Genomic DNA, 19805 nt, shown 5'->3' on the forward strand with positions numbered 1-19805 from the left:
AAAAGCGTCACTACTACAACCAGCAATCCGAAAATATAAGGGGAGGGATAAATACAAATGTATGCGTAAGCAGGACCAGCAATCCAAGCATTTGAATGTGTGCGTCGGTTTGTGCCGTGCTGAAAGTTTTTACTTTAGCTGCTGCTAGTGTAAAAACTTAAGGAAAGCTTAAAGTAAAAATTTTTTACACGGGGCGCCTTCGGAAATTGTTGGCTGGGTGTGTGCGTATCAGGTAGCAGCATTTGTACTGCTTACCTGCCGTATGCCGCTGTGATACCGAGCGAGACGCATAGACAACGCATCAAAAGGACATGTGTAGCCGTGAGGAAATTTTTCTTTGTCTCTTTTGCCTTGTCCTTGCCTTTAGATCCTGATGAGTGAAGCATGCATACCTTTCGGGTACGTTCGGGGTATAAGCTCTGTCCCTCTCATGTTAATGGTGAAGATAGAATCGTATGCCATCGGCTCTGCATTAGGGCGTGGGCAGGCCCGTGGACGCTGTCTCCCAGCCAACAATTTCCGAAGGCGCCCCGTGTAAAAAAAATTTACTTTAAGCTTTCCTTAAGTTTTTCCACTAGCAGCAGCTAAAGTAAAAACTTTCAAAACGGCACAAACCGACGCACACATTCAAATGCTTGGATTGCTGGTCCTGCTTACGCATACATTTGTATTTATCCCTCCCCTTATATTTTCGGATTGCTGGTTGTAGTAGTGATGCTTTTTCTTTTTGCTTTATGCACACTTTCGCATGCTATTTATTGGTGTTACTCTTTCCACATGCATTTTGGCACACTCACACTCTGTATACGGCAGGATGCTTCACCCCTTCCAAATGCTGCGGTTGCTTTCTGTTACCCTTCCTCTCGTTCTCGAAGCGACCTTGGCCGCTACGATACCGTCGTACGAGACCGTCGATGACAGCTGATAACGGCGGCCGTATCCGTACAGGCGGCTAAAGAACACGAACCGTGAAATAGGAGAGGAGGTGAGAGAAAGATCATCGTGAGAATGGAGAGAGGACAAGGTTGACGATCGAAGGAGCCAACGGGCGATGGCGGTAAAAAGATGAAGGAGATTCTGGTGTCGGTGCTTGGCTTGATCGGAAGTGTAGTAATTGAAATAAAAGTTCTGGTGTTGGGGAGCATAAAATTAAGCATTTTTATTTATAATAAATAGTTCTAACCGTTTCATCTGGTGACAGCGGTAAAGCGCAAAATTTAGCGCATATAAAGTCATTTCTGGCTGGTGTTCTTAACCCGGGTAATTTGGTAACGGTAAATATTTTAGTGATAAGTGGTGCAGGGAAAACGCAGCGTCATAGTGGTAATTATAGCTAGTGAATTAATTTTAATATACATATATTTAGTGGCCTAATAGTAAAGTGCATAGTTATTAAAATATTTTGAAAAAGTTATAGTGTCAGAAAAAAAACCTTTATTTAGTGAATTTTTTTTATTAATCATAGTCACATATTTTTTCGTACATATAACATATAAGGTAATGAACAACAAAGTTCTGTCTCTTAGGAACAGAACTGTTCAAATTAACACCGAAAATATAACAAATATTCGTATCACCCAGACTGCAAATCATTTAAATTCAACAACAATTAGTGAAGCGTGTTTAACTAAAAATTATAGCTTCAAAGAACGCCTTCAAATACTTAAAGCAGAGCTTCTTAATCAAAGCGCGGAACTTGATAGAGCAATAAACGGATCGCATAATAGCATGGCTTACGAGTTTCCCATTAAACAGGCAATGCTTTGCATTCCTGAATTTAACGGAGATGCAAGAGATCTGGATGGTTTTTTGTATCAGATTGAATATTTTGCAAATCAGATTCCGGAGGGAGAGGCTGAAGAGGATTTGATTCGCATAGTTATGTTTAAGTTAAAAGGAAAAGCAGCTGGTTTTTTTAATCGTATTTTGGACGATACGTGGGAAAAGGTGAAGATGAAATTGATTAGACAATTTGGAGAAAAATTTGACATCGAAGCCATTTTTCAACAAGTTGAGACGCTTCATCAAGGGGTCAATGAACCTTTCTCGGAATACAAAGAAAGGGTGTTAACACTAAAAGAGCAAATCATCAATAATGACATAAATAACACGGAAGATTCATACGCGATGAAAAATTTAAAAATTCACTTTTTGGCCGGTTTAAGGAAGCCAGAATTGCAAACACTCGCGAGAACAAACAAACATTTACATTTTAATGAACTGTTAGAATATCTCCAGGAAGAGGTAGTTCAAATAGAACACATCCGAAAAATAGAAGAACGATTAAATCGTACAATGATTTCCGAAACAAACGACACCATAAACAATGCTCTTTTCACCAATTCAATCCACAATAGTGTTGATAACGGAAGCTCATCCAGCCCACATGTCCAAAATCGCGGTATTACTAGAAACCAGCAGTATGTAGATTTTCGGAATAATAGTAGAACACGCTGCGATAATTATATTAACAGCACTCAATTGTCAGACCCGAATCATTTTGGGCTACCACAACATAACAGCACTACATACAATCCTAACATTACTAACAACACCAACAATTTTTCACGGCCAAAAAGATTTCCAACGCCGTATAGAAGCTATGGTGCACAACATATTCCAACACAAAACAATTATTCACAATATACTCCAACACAAAACAATCATCCACAAGGGCCTTCTCAATACAACCATTTTAGAAATACATATAATCAACCCCAATCACATAACAGTACAAATCAAAAAAACTACAACACGGAACACTAGTCGGTCTAAATAAAAATTCTAGTGTTCCCATCGTTAAAACTGATTTGTTCTGCCTTAGGGCAGAAGAAGCACACACAATCGAAAGGGATCCGATAACAAATAGTGAATACATACACAATTATGAATCACTAGATATAGCATTCACTAAGGAAGGTAAACTGATGGTTCAAATTTTATCAGAGAGTGAAAAGAAAAAAAAGATTAATTATCTAATTGATTCGGGAGCATGTTCGAATGCATTGAGTTGGGAATTAGCAAAAGAGCTTGGGTGTTCTACAATAGATTATCAGGATAAAGTAACGTTTTCAAGTTTTAACGGAACATTATCCGACACTGTGGGTTCAATTTTTATAAATTTATACGTTGGGAAATCGTTGTATAGAACAAAATTTTATGTTATAAGAACACTTGGTGTTCCTGGAATAATTGGGGCAGAATTTTTAATAAAATATACTGTTAATGTTGGGGAAAACTTTCGAACAATAAATTTAAAGAAACCATCAGGTGAAAAAATAGAGGAAACAGAAAAAAAATGGGAACAGAATACAAATACAGTTATCGATGATAATAATACTATACCACAAGATAATTTTGAACTTCTCCCAAATATTGAGAAGCAACTTACAGATTGTGATTTAATTGAAACAAGCAAAAGCACTCCATTGGTGGGCTTAGAACGATTTGGGGAATTAATGAAACAAATCAATATCGATCATTTGGATAGTTCAATGGCAACGGATATGAAAAAAATTCTCATTGAGTATAAGGATATATTTTACTTGCCGGGAGATAAACTTACATATACCCAAGCGGCAACGCATGAAATTGAAACAAGCTCTAACGTCCCCATTTACAAAAGGCAGTACAGATTCCCTGCATTACTAAATAATATCATGGAAGAGCATGTAGAGGAAATGCTGAAACAAAAAATTACAACCCCAAGCAAAAGCCCATGGAATGCACCCGTGATGTGCATACCAAAGAAATCTGATAGTGAAGGGGCACGAAAATATCGTATTGTTGTTGACTTTCGTGCGTTAAATTTAATAACAAAACCATTTATATACCCTATTCCGAGGATAGATGATATTATGGACAATATTGGAAACAGTAAATTGTTTTCAACAATTGATTTGAAATCGGGTTTTTTTTCAAATTCCCATAGCACGCAAAGACGCTGCAAAGACTGCATTTTCAACGTCTAAGGGACACTATGAATTTTTACGAATGCCAATGGGTCTTAAAAATAGCCCATCAACATTCCAAAAACTAATGAACACAGTCCTATACTCAATTCAGCCTGTCAAAGCGTTTGTCTATCTAGATGATATTGTGGTGTTTGGCGAAACGGCAGAGGAGCATAATTTTAATTTAATTAAAGTTCTTAAAGCGCTAATGCAATACAATCTTAAAATTGAACCATTAAAATGCAAACTTCTTCATACAGAAATTAATTATTTGGGCCATACTATAAATGAACAAGGAATTAAGCCAACACAAGGAAATGTGAAAGTTATATTGGATATGCCAACACCAAAAAGTATAAAAGAATTACGATCGTTTTTGGGAACAATTAACTTTTATGGTAAATTTATCCCTAACGTGTCTGAAATCAGGAAACCATTTCACGAGCTACTGAAGAAAAATAAAAATTTCGTTTGGGATGAGCACTGTGAAAAGGCATTTGAAAAATTAAAACAATTTCTAGTTTCAGAGCCTTTGCTGGTACGACCAAATTATAAAGATACCTTTGTCATTACAACCGATGCTAGTGATTATGCTCTTGGGGCAGTATTATCCAATGAAACAACGGTAGACAGACCAATTGCATACGCTAGTAAATCCCTTGTAGGAGCGGAAAAACGGTACCATCCTATTGAAAAGGAACTTTTGGCTATTGTATGGGCCGTTGAATATTTTAAACATTACATTTATGGGCAAAAATTCCTAGTTTATTCTGATCATCGACCGTTAGTATCGATTTGGAAGCTCAAAGAAAACTCTCCGATACTATCAAGGTTAAGATTACGACTCCAAGGGGTGGAATGCGAAATTCGCTACAAAAAGGGAAAGGAAAATGTAGTCGCTGATTTTTTATCAAGGCTACCAGAACTTAATCGGAACGAAATACAAGAAAAACAAGCAAACAAGACAGTAGCCGTAGTTACACGTCAACAAAGTAAACAAATATTAGAGTCACTAAATAACAAAAAAGAGAATAATGTACAAGAAGATGTTGTGAAAGACGAACAAGAAGATCACTGGGGAAATTTGTTAAAAATACATTGGGATGGGGATCTAAATGGCAAGGAAATGCAGAGAAAAGAACAACTAGATAAGATTAAACAAACAGTTAAAACCAAATTTAAAAATTACAGCTCAGATCTAGACAGGATTGAAATTGAAAGAAGCGAAGTCAATACCGTGCTTCAAGAATTTCACGATGCCCCATTAGGAGGACATGTAGGGGTAAGAAGAATGAAGAAAAGAATCAAGGAGTTGTTCTTTTGGAGAGGAATGGATAGTGACATTGAAGGGTATGTCAGATGTTGCAAGTCATGTCAACTCAATAAGATTGGAAAATTTAACAAAATCCCTATGCAGATTACCACTACCTCGAAATACGCATTTGAAAAATTATATATAGATATCGTTGTCCTACCAGAATCAGAGGGGGGTAACAAGTATGGGCTTGTCATTCAAGATGATCTTACAAGATCTTATAGTTATTCCCTTAGAAAACCAAGAGGCAACAACGGTTGCAAAAGCGTTTGTTGAAGGGGTAATCTGTCTTGTAGGTACCCCATCCGAACTAGTAACAGATCAGGGCACAAACTTCATGAGCCAAGTCATGAAAGACACTTGTAGGTTATTGAAAATTAAAAAAATTAATACTTCGGCTTACCATCCACAAGCGAACGTAGTAGAGAGAGCACACAGAGAGCTAAAAATTTATCTGAGACAATTTGTGGGAAAAAATTATCAGACGTGGGACAGAGTATTGCCATATTTTGCGATGGAGTACAATACTAGTGTAAACTCCTCTACTGGGTTTACGCCTTACGAATTGGTATTCGGTAAGAAAGCTAGATTGCCAACATCAATATTCCATAAAACAGATCGTAAAAAGTCATATACGGATTTTTGTGAGGAGTTAAGAACAAAACTAAGGGAAATACACGCTATTGCAAGAGAAAATTTAATTAATTCTAAAACAAAGAGGAAAGCAAAGTATGACCAAAGTGCAAATGAATGGCAGCCCATGTGGGGAGAAATGGTTTTGGTGAGGAATAACCAAACAGGTGTAGGGCAAAAACTACAAGGCATTTGGAGAGGGCCATATGAAGTAGTGGAGATACCCAGCAATCAAACTTGCGTGGTAAGAAATGGAAAAAAGTTGGAAAAAATTCACAACAATAGGCTTAAAAAGTTTTATGATTAAAAAAAAAATAATAATAAAAAAAATGAATAAGGTTGATACCAATATACCAATACGTCAAAAGATTAGGCATAGATTTAGAGATAGGGAATAACGGAAGTATGGGATATAGATAGCCAGATAGATAGGAGTTATCATACATAGGATATAGATAGTTAGGTAAATAGGATTAGTAGTAGGATTAGGATTAGGATAGGTAAATAGGATATGAAAGATTTAATTGTGAATAGATATATATAAACACAAGTATAATAATGCATTAAAAGAAGAATCGAATTATGAAATCGCGCAGAACTTTAGCAATTATACGGTTTTTATGTAAATCTATGGAAAAAGTTGTAAATTAGGAATAAGGATTATTAAAAAAAAAAAAAAAAAAAAAAAAAAAAAAAAAAAAAAAAAAAAAAAAAAAAAAAAAAAAAAAAAAAACTAGAAGAACTAGCACCTCATAACTTTTACGCGACACTTTTAGCCTACACACACGCACACATCAGCAAAATTGTATACGGTACACTATACACACATGGAACACCAGCGAGCGGAACAATAGAAACACGGGTTCAGGGAGGTCGGCACAACGCCAAATGTAACACCAACAATGTTACGAGTTGCTTTCGTCTTCACACATGACGGCACCGATGAAGACGAATTTTATGATAGAGGTTGAGCTGGTGAGGTTGAGCTGTAGATTGAGCGGCGCAATTGAATGATGAGACATCGAACTAATATGCAAATAGCTCCCCCAGCATGTGTTCGACTCACGGTTAGCAGCATTCAATTTATAACGAGCGGTCAGAACAATATACCCTATCAAATAAGAGAGAAAGCAATTACACAAAACCGAAGCATTATCAAATTAAATAGATATACTTATTTAGCGAGGTACACCAGCACCAGCACACGTCTATTGAAAGCACGAGGAAGGTTTGCCGGATGCGAAAAAAAAGGGCAAAGTTCGGCAATATCGATATGCATGAAAAAACAACCCACCGGGCACCAGCACTCAGAGATCGCTTGAATACGCGCTTGAAAAAGAACTTGAGTTGGCGAAATTATTCAAGTGATCCGTCGGGTCCCGAAGCCGAAGCAAAACCCGAACGGGGTTCGGTACGACCCTTCGTTAAAATAGCCCCCTCCCCCTTTTTGCCAGATTTTCTTTCCAAAATGAAACAGTGTCACACACATGTAGTAGAACAACTTGATTTATTTAAGCAAATAAATCGGTTTAATGAGACGCACTAACAACTATTTCACACACGGTCAACACTTCGCAAATTACACAAATTATGGCACATTATATTAAAAACACTTTTATCAACTGTTCCGTGAATAAAAAGCAACATTTTCACCGTACTTTCTGCACTCCACCGCTGTTGATCATGGTTGTCATCTTTCCACTGTACCCGTCATTTGCACCAACATTTGCACATCACAAACACAGGTTTTGTTGTCTCCGTTCGCGGTGAAAAACACATGAAATGGAAGAAAAATTATATTAATTAGAAGGGGGGATGTTCGTTGATAATTTTAATCACTTTTACTTACCTCAAATTAAACAAAACTCCATTTTTTACGGGGTTTATCCGCCAAGCGCTGAAACACCACACAAGCACCAACCTCACTGGACTGAAAGTGAAGCCTACTGCGTGAATTTGTGTATGCGCTTCTGCCAAGCCAACCGCGCCGTACTGCGTGTGTAGCCAAGTGCGTGTGTGTGTAAATTTGCACCACTGGACACAGAACACAAATCTCACCGCACAGCAGAGCGTGTGTCGCCAAGTGTATGCATGTGTGTATTTGCACCACTGAATTCTGAACGTCCACCACACAGCGTGTATCGCCAAGTGCGTGGCTGTGTGTAGTATCACCGTGGACTGCAGAAAACTACCTGCACTAGAACAGAGCGCTGGTGTGGCCAAATGTGTGCATGTGTGTACTTGCTCCACTGAAAGCCGGTATCGCACCAGATTTCGGTTGTCGCCTTGTGCGTGTGTGTGTTATTGTCACAGCACACTCGTTCGTCATTTTTTTTCGTTTTTTCGCTTGAGCCACTCGATTTCGTTCTTCGCTGATTTTGGCAGCACACGAGGGGGTTTCGGTTTCAACTTCCAACAACAACAACCACACGAGGAGGCTCGGGGACACTCATCAGGGGAAAATCGCTCAAATTAGAGCGAGAGACAGATAGAAAAAGTGAAAGGTCAATATAAAATCTTCGGCTTTTGACTGTTGGGAATCCACGTCGGAATTTTCTTGCTAAAGCTTCGTTAAAAAAAAAAAGTGTAATGACATGTAGCGACCTTGGCCGCTACGATACCGTCGTACGAGACCGTCGATGACAGCTGATAACGGCGGCCGTATCCGTACAGGCGGCTAAAGAACACGAACCGTGAAATAGGAGAGGAGGTGAGAGAAAGATCATCGTGAGAATGGAGAGAGGACAAGGTTGACGATCGAAGGAGCCAACGGGCGATGGCGGTAAAAAGATGAAGGAGATTCTGGTGTCGGTGCTTGGCTTGATCGGAAGTGTAGTAATTGAAATAAAAGTTCTGGTGTTGGGGAGCATAAAATTAAGCATTTTTATTTATAATAAATAGTTCTAACCGTTTCACCTTCTACCCTCTGCGCTAGGATATCCTCGACTGGTGCTGCGCGTGTTCAGCCGGCGCCTGTCTGGAAATGACGTCACGGACTGGTGCTGCGCATGTTTAGCCGTATCCTAGGCGTCCTTGAAGTGCGCTCTTCTACCAAAGAGCTGTAATGAAATCTGTTGATAAAAAGTAACCAATAATTAATCCATGTTTTTTATAACAAACTAAACAATATTTTGCACATGGAATTATAGAAACGCTTACCTTTATATTTTAAAACCGGACACCGTTTTCCTTCCGTCGATCGTTTTGCGGGATGTTGGCAACCGTCGATTAACATGCGCGTGCACTGTAACTTTTTAGACGACAAGCGTTAGTTGAATGTATCCATTGAAGCACACACGAGGATAAGAAACTTACCTTAGAAATGTACAAGGATAAATCATTCCATAATTGAAGAAGAAGGAACACGGCACAAAACGTAAACGAGCAAAGTACGGGACACAAGAAATCACACATCACTCCAACACATCCTTCCACAGTGAAAGTTCTGGACAGACTGAGGATGCCTAACACCCGGATGAGCGCGATAGCAGAAAAATCATGGGAGATCGAGAGAGATGTGTAGTCTCGGTTCAGCGGAATACGCATGCAGATGCATGCGTGCCCAACTGTCAAAAGCCGAAGATTTTATATTGACCTTTCGTTTTTTCTATCTGTCGCTCTAATTTGAGTGATTTTCCCTTCGTGAGTATCCACGAGCTCCCTCGTGTGGCTGTTGTTGGAAGTTGAAACCGAAACCCCTTCGTGCGCTGCCAAAATCAGCGAAGAACGAAATCGAGTGGCTCAAGCGAAAAAACGAAAAAAACTGACGAACGAGTGTGCTGTGACAATAACCCACACACACACGCACAAGGCGACACCCGAAATCTGGTGCGATACCGGCTTTCAGTGGAGCAAGTACACACATGCACACATTTGACCATACCAGCGCTCTGTTCTAGTGCAGGTAGTTTTCTGCAGTCCACGGTGATACTACACACAGCCACGCACTTGGCGATACACGCTGTGTGGTGGACGGTCAGAATTCAGTGGTGCAAATACACACATGCATACACTTGGCGACACACGCTCTGCTGTGCGGTGAGGTTTGTGTTCTGTGTCCCGTGGTGCAAATATACACACACACATACTTGGCTACACACGCAGTACGGCGCGGTTGGCTTGGCAGAAGCGCATACACACATTCACGCAGTAGGCTTTACTTTCAGTCCAGTGAGGTTGGTGCTCGTGGGGTTTTTCAGCGCTTGGCGGATAAACCCCGTAAAAAATGGAGTTTTGTTTAATTTGAGGTAAGTAAAAGTGATTAAAATTATCAACCAACATCCCCCCTTCTAATTAATATCATTTTTCTTCCATTTCATGTGTGTTTCACGGCGAACGGAGACAACAAAACCTGTGGCAGTGTCGTGGTGTTGGAGATGGTGGCCCGTACAGTGCAGCGAGAAGAACTAGGCGCGACAGCGATGTGGAGCAGAAAGTGCTGTGCTGATTTTAATTTTTCTTTGTGCGAGTGTAAAAAGTGTTTTTTTTATTATGTGCGTTAATTTAGAATTAAGTGCAATGATTATTGTGCATGTGTTGTGTTTTTTTTTGTATTCTATGTTGGTTCGATATTCAATAAATCGAATCATGTTGATATAATGGTCCGCACTGTATCATTTCGGAAAGAAATCCTGGCAAAAAAGGGGGAGGGGACTAATTAAACGAAGGTTCGTGCAGACCCCCGTTCGGGTTTTGCTTCGGCTTCGGGTTTGCTTCGGCTTCGGGACCCGACGGATCGGTTGAATAATTTCGCCAACTCAGCTTCAAAGCCAGCTTCAATCTCAGCGGATCTCTGAGTGCTGGTGACCGGTGGGGTGTGTGTCACTCGAAGGATATCGGTTTCCCCTTCTCCCGTTTTTCGTTCATAGGCCACACGATCGGCGTTGTGCCGTCCAAAATCTAGAGAAAGAAGACATGCTCTCTCGCTTTGGCACACAGGAAAGTTTTCCAATAGCTTCGGTTTTGCTGGTTGGGCTGTTCGCACGCATACAACCCACCGGGCACCAGCACTCAGAGATCGCTTGAATACGCGCTTGAAAAAGAACTTGAGTTGGCGAAATTATTCAAGTGATCCGTCGGGTCCCGAAGCCGAAGCAAACCCGAAGCCGAAGCAAACCCGAAGCCGAAGCAAAACCCGAACGGGGTTCAGCACGACCCTTCGTTAAAATAGCCCCCTCCCCCTTTTTGCCAGATTTTCTTTCCAAAATGAAACAGTGTCACACACATGTAGTAGAACAACTTGATTTATTTAAGCAAATAAATCGGTTTAATGAGACGCACTAACAACTATTTCACACACGGTCAACACTTCGCAAATTACACAAATTATGGCACATTATATTAAAAACACTTTTATCAACTGTTCCGTGAATAAAACGCAACATTTTCACCGTACTTTCTGCACTCCACCGCTGTTGATCATGGTTGTCATCTTTCCACTGTACCCAAAGTGGGTATAGGGACTAGGTGGGCTTGTAGGTTTGGCGGGAAGGCCATATTGGACGAACGAATGACAGGAGGGGATTCGATTGTGATACGTAGTTTTTCACCTACACTACGACACATCAACCAAAACAGCCATTGGAATTCACACGCATACATCAACAAATGATCGAATCCCCTCCTGTCATTTCGTTTTCATTTTTCTACAGCACGGCTGTCAAATTGTTCGGGATAAGCCCACCTGTATAATGAACCCACTTTGACTGTACCCGTCATTTGCACCAACATTTGCACATCACAAACACAGGTTTTGTTGTCTCCGTTCGCGATGAAAAACACATGAAATGGAAGAAAAATTATATTAATTAGAAGGGGGGATGTTGGTTGATAATTTTAATCACTTTTACTTACCTCAAATTAAACAAAACTCCATTTTTTACGGGGTTTATCCGCCAAGTGCTGAAACACCACACAAGCACCAACCTCACTGGACTGAAAGTGAAGCCTACTGCGTGAATGTGTGTATGCGCTTCTGCCAAGCCAACCGCGCCGTACTGCGTGTGTAGCCAAGTGCGTGTGTGTGTATATTTGCACCACTGGACACAGAACACAAATCTCACCGCACAGCAGAGCGTGTGTCGCCAAGTGTATGCATGTGTGTATTTGCACCACTGAATTCTGAACGTCCACCACACAGCGTGTATCGCCAAGTGCGTGGCTGTGTGTAGTATCACCGTGGACTGCAGAAAACTACCTGCACTAGAACAGAGCGCTGGTGTGGCCAAATGTGTGCATGTGTGTACTTGCTCCACTGAAAGCCGGTATCGCACCAAATTTCGGGTGTCGCCTTGTGCGTGTGTGTGTGTTATTGTCACAGCACACTCGTTCGTCATTTTTTTTTCGTTTTTTCGCTTGAGCCACTCGATTTCGTTCTTCGCTGATTTTGGCAGCGCACGAGGGGGTTTCGGCTTCAACTTCTAACAACAACAACCACACGAGGAGGCTCGGGGACACTCATCAGGGGAAAATCGCTCAAATTAGAGCGAGAGACAGATAGAAAAAGTGAAAGGTCAATATAAAATCTTCGGCTTTTGACTGTTGGGAACTCAATTCCTCGAACGCCGTCGAATTTGTCCAGCAGTGTTCGATACGTCCAAGTAGCAGAGCCGAAGTTGTTCAGAGATTTTTCTGTGTGCCAAAGCGAGATACCCTGTCTTCTCTCTCTAGATTTTGGACGGCAAACCGCCACGCGTGTAGATATGTGTGCGTGTGACGAAAAATGATGGATGAAAAATGCGAGGAGCGGGGTCTGAAGTCTTTCGTTGGTCACACACACATGCATCTACCAGCGGATTGCGCTTCACCGTGTCTACCCATCTTTCTCGATCTACCATGATTTTTTCTGCTATCGCACCATCCGGGTGTTAGGCATCCTCAGTCTGTCCAGAACTTTCGTTGTGGAAGGATGTGCGGGAGTGATGTGCGATTTCTTGTGTCCCCTACTTTCCTTGTTTACGTTTTGCGCAGTGTTGTTTCTTCTTCCATTGTGGAATGATTTATCCTAGCTAACTTGTTGAGGTAAGTTTCTTGATCTCATATTTGCTGCAATGTACTAATTCAACTAATGCTTATCGGCTTCTAAGTTACAGGTGCATGCGACATTCATCAACGCCTACCTGTTGCCATCATCAACAATCTTCAAAGTGGGTGACGGAAGGAAATTGTTTTTCAGTTTTAAAATATTAAGGTACGTGTTGCTCTCATCATATACGTAAAACTATCCAAAGTAATACGTATTATATACATTAATTATTGGTTTATTTTTATTGACAGCGCTCAGCACAACTCAGCCACAAAACAACGCACTGGATTACGCTAAGAACCTGTCGAAACGCGCGCAGCCCGCGGGCGCGGTAGAAGAAAGGAAGAACGAGAGGAGGAAAAACTAAAGCCGGCGCGCAGTTCTGATGGTACCCCGTACGCGGTAAGAAGAAAAAAGATCGAGCGGAGGAAGAACGGTAAATTTGGAAGGGGGTGACCGTTCTGCCGTCTACACAGTGTGAGTATGCCAAAGCACGTGTTGGAAGGGAGAGAAAAAGTATGGAATAAACCGCATGCGAATGTGTGCATACAGCAAAAGTAAACATGTGTGCCTCATCATTTCTATAAGCAATCCGAAAAGGGCGTGGAGCAAACACATTGGTATGCGTGAGGTGCAGAAGAAATCAGAGCGTGATAGTATGTGTGAACGCGATCGTTCGGGTGGAAGGTGTCTATGTGGGCGTGAAACCACATTTCCACTTCTACTGCAAGTGGGCACGTAAGTGGGTACATATGAGTACAGGACGATCCCATACAAAACTTCGGCTTTTGCGGATTGGGCGTGTGCTGTTGGTGTGGAAATCGTATCTATACGACTGAATTCATCGAACGCGTTCGAACGGGTGTTCGATCTGTGTTCTGTTGGTGTGTAAATCGTACCTACACAACTGAATTCATCGAACGCGTTCGAACTGGTGTTCGATCTGTGTTCTGTTGGTGTATAAATCGTACTTACACAACTGAATTCATCGAACGCGTTCGAACTGGTGTTCGATCTGTGTTCTGTTGGTGTGTAAATCGTACCTACACAACTGAATTCATCGAACGCGTTCGAACTGGTGTTCGATCTGTGTTCTGTTGGTGTATAAATCGTACTTACACAACTGAATTCATCGAACGCGTTCGAACTGGTGTTCGATCTGTGTTCTGTTGGTGTGTAAATCGTACCTACACAACTGAATTCATCGAACGCGTTCGAACTGGTGTTCGATCTGTGTTCTGTTGGTGTATAAATCGTACTTACACAACTGAATTCATCGAACGCGTTCGAACTGGTGTTCGATCTGTGTTCTGTTGGTGTGTAAATCGTACCTACACAACTGAATTCATCGAACGCGTTCGAACTGGTGTTCGATCTGTGTTCTGTTGGTGTATAAATCGTACCTACACAACTGAATTCATCGAACGCGTTCGATCTGGTGTTCGATCTGTGTTCTGTTGGCATGGAAATTATACCTATAGGGGAAAGCGGGGCAAAATGGGCATGTTAAGCAGTTTACTGAATATTCCTTTGAATATGCCACAAAACACAATTTTTCTTTCATTATTGTATGCCTCCACCATTTATCTATGGATTAAAATTGCCACATAGAATGAAAACAACTCAAAAACAATAAAATAATGTAAAATCAAAGTTGATGTTTTACGAGAAGCTATTTTGACACACGGGGTAAAATGGGCATAGCCCTGGGGCAAAATGGGCATATGTAAACAAACTGTGAAACGTCAGAACACTGGGGTAAAATGGGCCACAACAACTGCGCTTAGGTAATGGTCTATGCTTTTGCGCACCGTTTCGTGAATTGTATTTTCGTTCTATCTTTTGTTTTGCTGGTCAGGAAAGCCCTTAAAATTCTTCCAAAAATATGTTATCAAAATTATAACAGTTTTTACACGTTTAAATCTACAAAATCGATTCTTTTGAAGCTGTGTCTGTTATCATTATTGAGGCGACAAATATAACACCATAGCCTCACCAAACGCCATTTGTCAAAAGTATCTGCCCATTTTGCCCCAAGCGTAACTGCCCATTTTGCCCCACGTGAAGCATTTTTGTATTTTATGTTATATTAGTAAAAATACGCATTCGATCGCCTTGCTTTCTTCAGACAAATTGTATAGAAATATCACATCTTTAATAATATATAATGTAAAACTTCAACGCATCCCTGTGACACTGGGTTAAGCTTATTTTCGAAGTGACAAAAATTACATCAATATGCTACTAAACCTTATTTTGCACTTTTCTTGGTTATTTTTTGTGTTAGCGTTATGAAACTTACATGGTGTTCATAAAACACTCTAATGAATACATTTTGAGCATTGGAAAGTAGCTTTGTAGTCAAATAATGCTTAAATAGAGGGTGCCCATTTTGCCCCACATGCCCATTTTGCCCCGCTTTCCCCTACAATTCAATAGATCGAACCCGTTCAAACGGATTAGTCATTGTTCGCTAATGAACTGAACTGAATTGATTGCGCTCATCATGTTGATCCATATTTAAGTATTTTTTTTAAATAGAATCCTTGAGTGTGTATAAGGCATGGGGTACAATATATGCTGGAGACATTTTTGCTCGTATTACTTTTTTACATGCTAGTTTTTGGTCGGTTTTGCGATGGATTGTGTTGACCAGACAGCCGACTGTTTAATGTTTTTAAATGATTGGTTACAACCGCAGAATGAGTACTTCTTTGGCTACAGTATGCGTCTATGGTGGGTAAATGAAAAAGATAACGAGCGTTCTTTGTGAATAAAAACCTCATGAAACAAAGAACGAAAGAATCATCGTTCGCGTTCGGTTCTTTTTGGTGAGCGAACTAGTTCGTTCGCGTTCGGTGAAAAGAATCGTTTTGCCCATGCCAAGGGCTATGTATCATATCTTATCCGGTTTAATTGGGACAATTTGCTTTGTATATATGGATGTGTAAAGTTGCGGAATTTTTCGGAACGGAAAAGACGAAGAATCGGAAGGTGTGCGCTGTTCTGATTCTCGAGCACGAATGCCGTTTTATTCTGACGTTTACGCCTACGATGCTTAAATGTTAACGTATACCGCGACCAAGGTGTTTATGTTTTTTGAGGTGTATTCACATACAATTTTCGGTTTCTACAGATGATATAATTGTTATTGGAAATAATTTAACATCTCATATTGATTACCCTCATACGGTGCTTAAAAGTTTATAAAATTTCAATCTAAAGCTATAAAAATGTTAATTTCTGAAGAGAGAAACTGAATTTTTGGGATTTATAATTACTTCCGAAGGCGTTAAACCGAGCCCAGATTTGATTAAAAAAATCGTTGATTGTTGATACAATTCCTTGGATTAACTGTGTATTACCAAAAGTTTATTCGAGACTACACTGAAATATCCAAACTATTAACGAAATGTCTAAAGAAAGAAGCAATAGTCGATCATACAAATGATTCATATTTAAAATCATTCAATGATTTGAAAGCAATTATCTCATCAGATCATGTTTTAGCTTATCCAAATTTTGAATTACCTTTTATTCTTACAACTGACAAAAAAGGCAAAATTTTCTAATATCAACTGAACACAATAGAGCCCATCGAGAAATTTCAGAAGTAGAAAATAAGCTACAACGTAATTATTTTTTCCGAGAGTGCAGAAATTTATCAAAAATTTTGTAAACAGTTGTGAGATCTGTATGACAGAAAAATACGAACGAAAGCCTTACCGTATACTAATATCACCAAGGCTAGTCACATGCAAACCATTAGATCGAGTAAATATGGACATCTATATAACTAATAATTGTAGTTTCTTGTCTATTGTAGATTTATTTTCAAAACACCATGTTCTACCTAAGAAACAACAATATGGCTCAAGTTCAACAAAAACTCACCAAGTATTGTATTTCTCACGCTTTATGGAATTCCAAAAGAAATATTAACGGATCATGAAACTACTTTTAGATCAGTACAACTGAGAAATTATCTATCTTCCTTAGACGTCGTACTGAATTATGCGTCATGCTCTGAGTCAAATGGACAAGTGGAAAAAAAACTCACAGCAGCATAACAGAAACTAAAAATTTCATCAAACATAAATACACTGGACATGATACAAAATCCATGGTCAGGATATCAGTTGCATTATACTGACTCAATATACTCATCTACAAAATTCACTCCAAACGAACTGACTTTTAACCAATCTAATGAGCGAAATGAAGTTCAAATACTAGAGAATGTAAATAAATTATTTAAAGAAACAAAACAAAGTTTAGAAAAAGCTGCGAAAAGACAAACAGCTAAAAACGAAACTAAAAAAATCCTCCAAATATCGTTGAAAATCAAGACGTTTTTGTAATACCCAACTTACGAACAAAAACCCAGACAAGAGCAATCAAAACAGAAGCATGTCAAATAAAAGAACGAACCATTGAGAATAAGCTGCATCAAAAGACATAAGGGAAAAATTATAAGAATTAAAAAAACTACGAACGAAATAATGAATAGTATTAGGTGATTCTTTCATATTTTTGTCAACAAGAATTTAAGAAAAAGACAATTTATGAAAAATCTTTCATTAATAAGTAAAATTAGTACCAACTGTTAAGGTATTAGCTAAGCTAGAAAATAAATAGAAATAAGATCGAACTATTATAACGTATTTGAAAAAAGAGAATAAGCAAAACCTCTTATTCCGAAGGCATGCAACGAGCCGAGGACGCCTCTTATCTACCCCCCAGAGTAATTATGTATACGTAACCCTGCATTCCACATCACCATCACCAACGACATCGGATTTGGATATCGGCATTCTGGTTTGATCAGGCCAATAAAGAGGTTATCTTAAACTCACTCCGCTCGACTTGCAATTATAGCAAAATTGTTGTTTATTCGATATTCCAACGTGTCTTCTGGCTAAGTTTTATTTATATTATAGCTCATGTAAGGAATTATATTAAAGAAATTATGCAATAATACATAACATTATTATTAATGGGACGGGGCCGGGCTGGTGTTACAGTCGTTAACTCGTACGACTTAACAACATGCCCGTCATGGGTTCAAGCCCCGAATATACCGTGCCTCCATACGTAGGACTGACTATCCTGCTATGGTAACAATAAGTCATTGAAAGCCAAGCTCACTTCACTAGTGTGTACAAAGGCAGGCCTTGACCGACCGGTTGTTGTGCCAAAGAGGAAGAAAGACATTACATTAAAGAAAATCATGCAATAAAACAGAGTTCTGAAAACGTATTCAATTGGTTGCTTTTGAATTGTAAACAGACTGGAGATGTCAAAAATCCAGTAGTAACGGCACATGATTCAACCGTAGCGGGATGCATTCGATCATAGTGGACTGCGTTTCAAAACAAGCGGCGCGTGATTCCATGCAAACAGCACGAGATTGGAACGTAGAAAAGGGTGTAAATATCGAGCAGTATATTTAGAAAAAGCGCATGACATTTAAGAACCGCATAGATAAACAATTATAAAAAGCAAAAAACTCATTAAATATTCACACTTGTTTCTAAACAGGAAATCAGAACTAAATATGCATAATAAACATATGTTTTTGCGGCTTATGCATACATCCCCGATTCTTACATACATGTACAGTGCTGATATGGATTACGTGTGCATATTTACATGCAAAAACAAAAAAAAAAAAAAAAATATATATATATATATATATATATATATATATATATATATATATATATATATATATATATATATATATATATATATATATATATATATATATATATATATATATATATATATATATATATATATATATATATATATATATATTTTTTTTTTTTTTTTTTAATAGCAAAGTATTAAAATTATTTTTAACTCGTCATCTTGGCATAACAAAAACGATTTACATAAAGTAACTAACTTATTAAAAATTAAAAAATCATAGGAAACTTAAATAAAAAAAATTAACACAGTTCGCCTGAGCTCATTGAGTAAAATAATGAAGTAGCTGAACAACGTATTTAATGATAAATCACAAGTTTATATTTTCCAGTACATATCTATTCTGTTCTTAGTATAGTTAAGGATTAGGTCAAGAAAATGTAGACTATGCACTATGTTATATATGTTTTGGTTTCATGGTTTTATATTTTGCAGTGTTCCCATATTAGAAAATTAATAATCAACAAACAACTTATTTTAAACTCAGCTATGCTACATAAACATTCTCCGTGAAAAAGCACATTGCGAACATAATGTTAAAGAAATAATTATTATATATTCATCATTTTTTCTGTACACGATAAATATCTGTACTCTACTATTTTCCGAATATTTTCGAACAATAAATTAATATAACACGATGTTTGTTTTGTTTGGTCTTCGATAATGCCGGCTTTAACAGGCTAGCAAAGCTTATTAACACTTATTTTAACTTAATCCGTTTAAAACAAATTTAGGATTAACTTCAAACAGTGCGTCATTGGTTTTATAACAGTGTTGATTTTTGGTCGTAGTTCCATTGATACATCAATAATGCTTCCAAAGATTTTCAAAAAACTGCAATTACGAAAAAAAAGTCGAGTTGTTTCGGCAATATATGAACCGACCTCGTGAACTATGTTTTAGTATATCTATTTGACTGTGGGCTACGGAACGCTTTTAAACAAATCGAAATAACAAATCAATTTAAAAGCAAGAAAGTAAGCTAAATAATTCTGCCAAATTATTTTTCCCTAGCATAATGCTCAGTTGAGTTGTATTCAAAAAAAGGATGGTAAGCAATAAACTGTAATTACAGTGTTAGTCGATGATCAGATATAATATAATTTAAAACGTCATTACCCTCTTCCAGCTGAAGAAATATAAGCCGAAATTGGTGCAACAAGCA

General features: G+C 38.7%; 1 protein-coding gene and 1 long non-coding RNA gene across 4 annotated transcripts; one reads left to right on the forward strand and one right to left on the reverse strand.

Moving 5' to 3' along the window:
• Nucleotides 1-9061: 9061 nt before the first annotated feature.
• LOC120954096 (uncharacterized) lies at nt 9062-13487 on the forward strand. Of its 2 annotated transcripts, none has more exons than XR_005751486.2 (3): nt 9062-12921; nt 12987-13090; nt 13177-13487. It is a non-coding gene; the product is annotated as an uncharacterized LOC120954096 (long non-coding RNA). The 2 variants fall into 2 exon arrangements; XR_005751492.2 differs by having other exon boundaries at nt 12993-13090.
• Nucleotides 13394-15375, reverse strand: LOC125906737 (uncharacterized). 2 transcript variants are annotated; one of them, XM_049607037.1, is made up of 2 exons: nt 14185-15375; nt 13394-14112 (listed from the first exon to the last, which is right to left on the reverse strand). In XM_049607037.1, the coding sequence occupies exons 1-2, from the start codon at nt 14387-14389 to the stop codon at nt 13394-13396; spliced, it is 924 nt and encodes a 307-aa protein (XP_049462994.1). In that variant the 5' UTR covers nt 14390-15375. The 2 variants fall into 2 exon arrangements, with proteins under 2 accessions (XP_049462994.1, XP_049462992.1); XM_049607035.1 differs by having other exon boundaries at nt 13394-13968; nt 14041-15375.
• Between the last annotated feature and the right edge of the window lie 4430 nt (nt 15376-19805).

Source organism: Anopheles coluzzii, chromosome X, assembly GCF_943734685.1.
Source record: "Anopheles coluzzii chromosome X, AcolN3, whole genome shotgun sequence".
NCBI classification, from domain to species: domain Eukaryota; kingdom Metazoa; phylum Arthropoda; class Insecta; order Diptera; family Culicidae; genus Anopheles; species Anopheles coluzzii.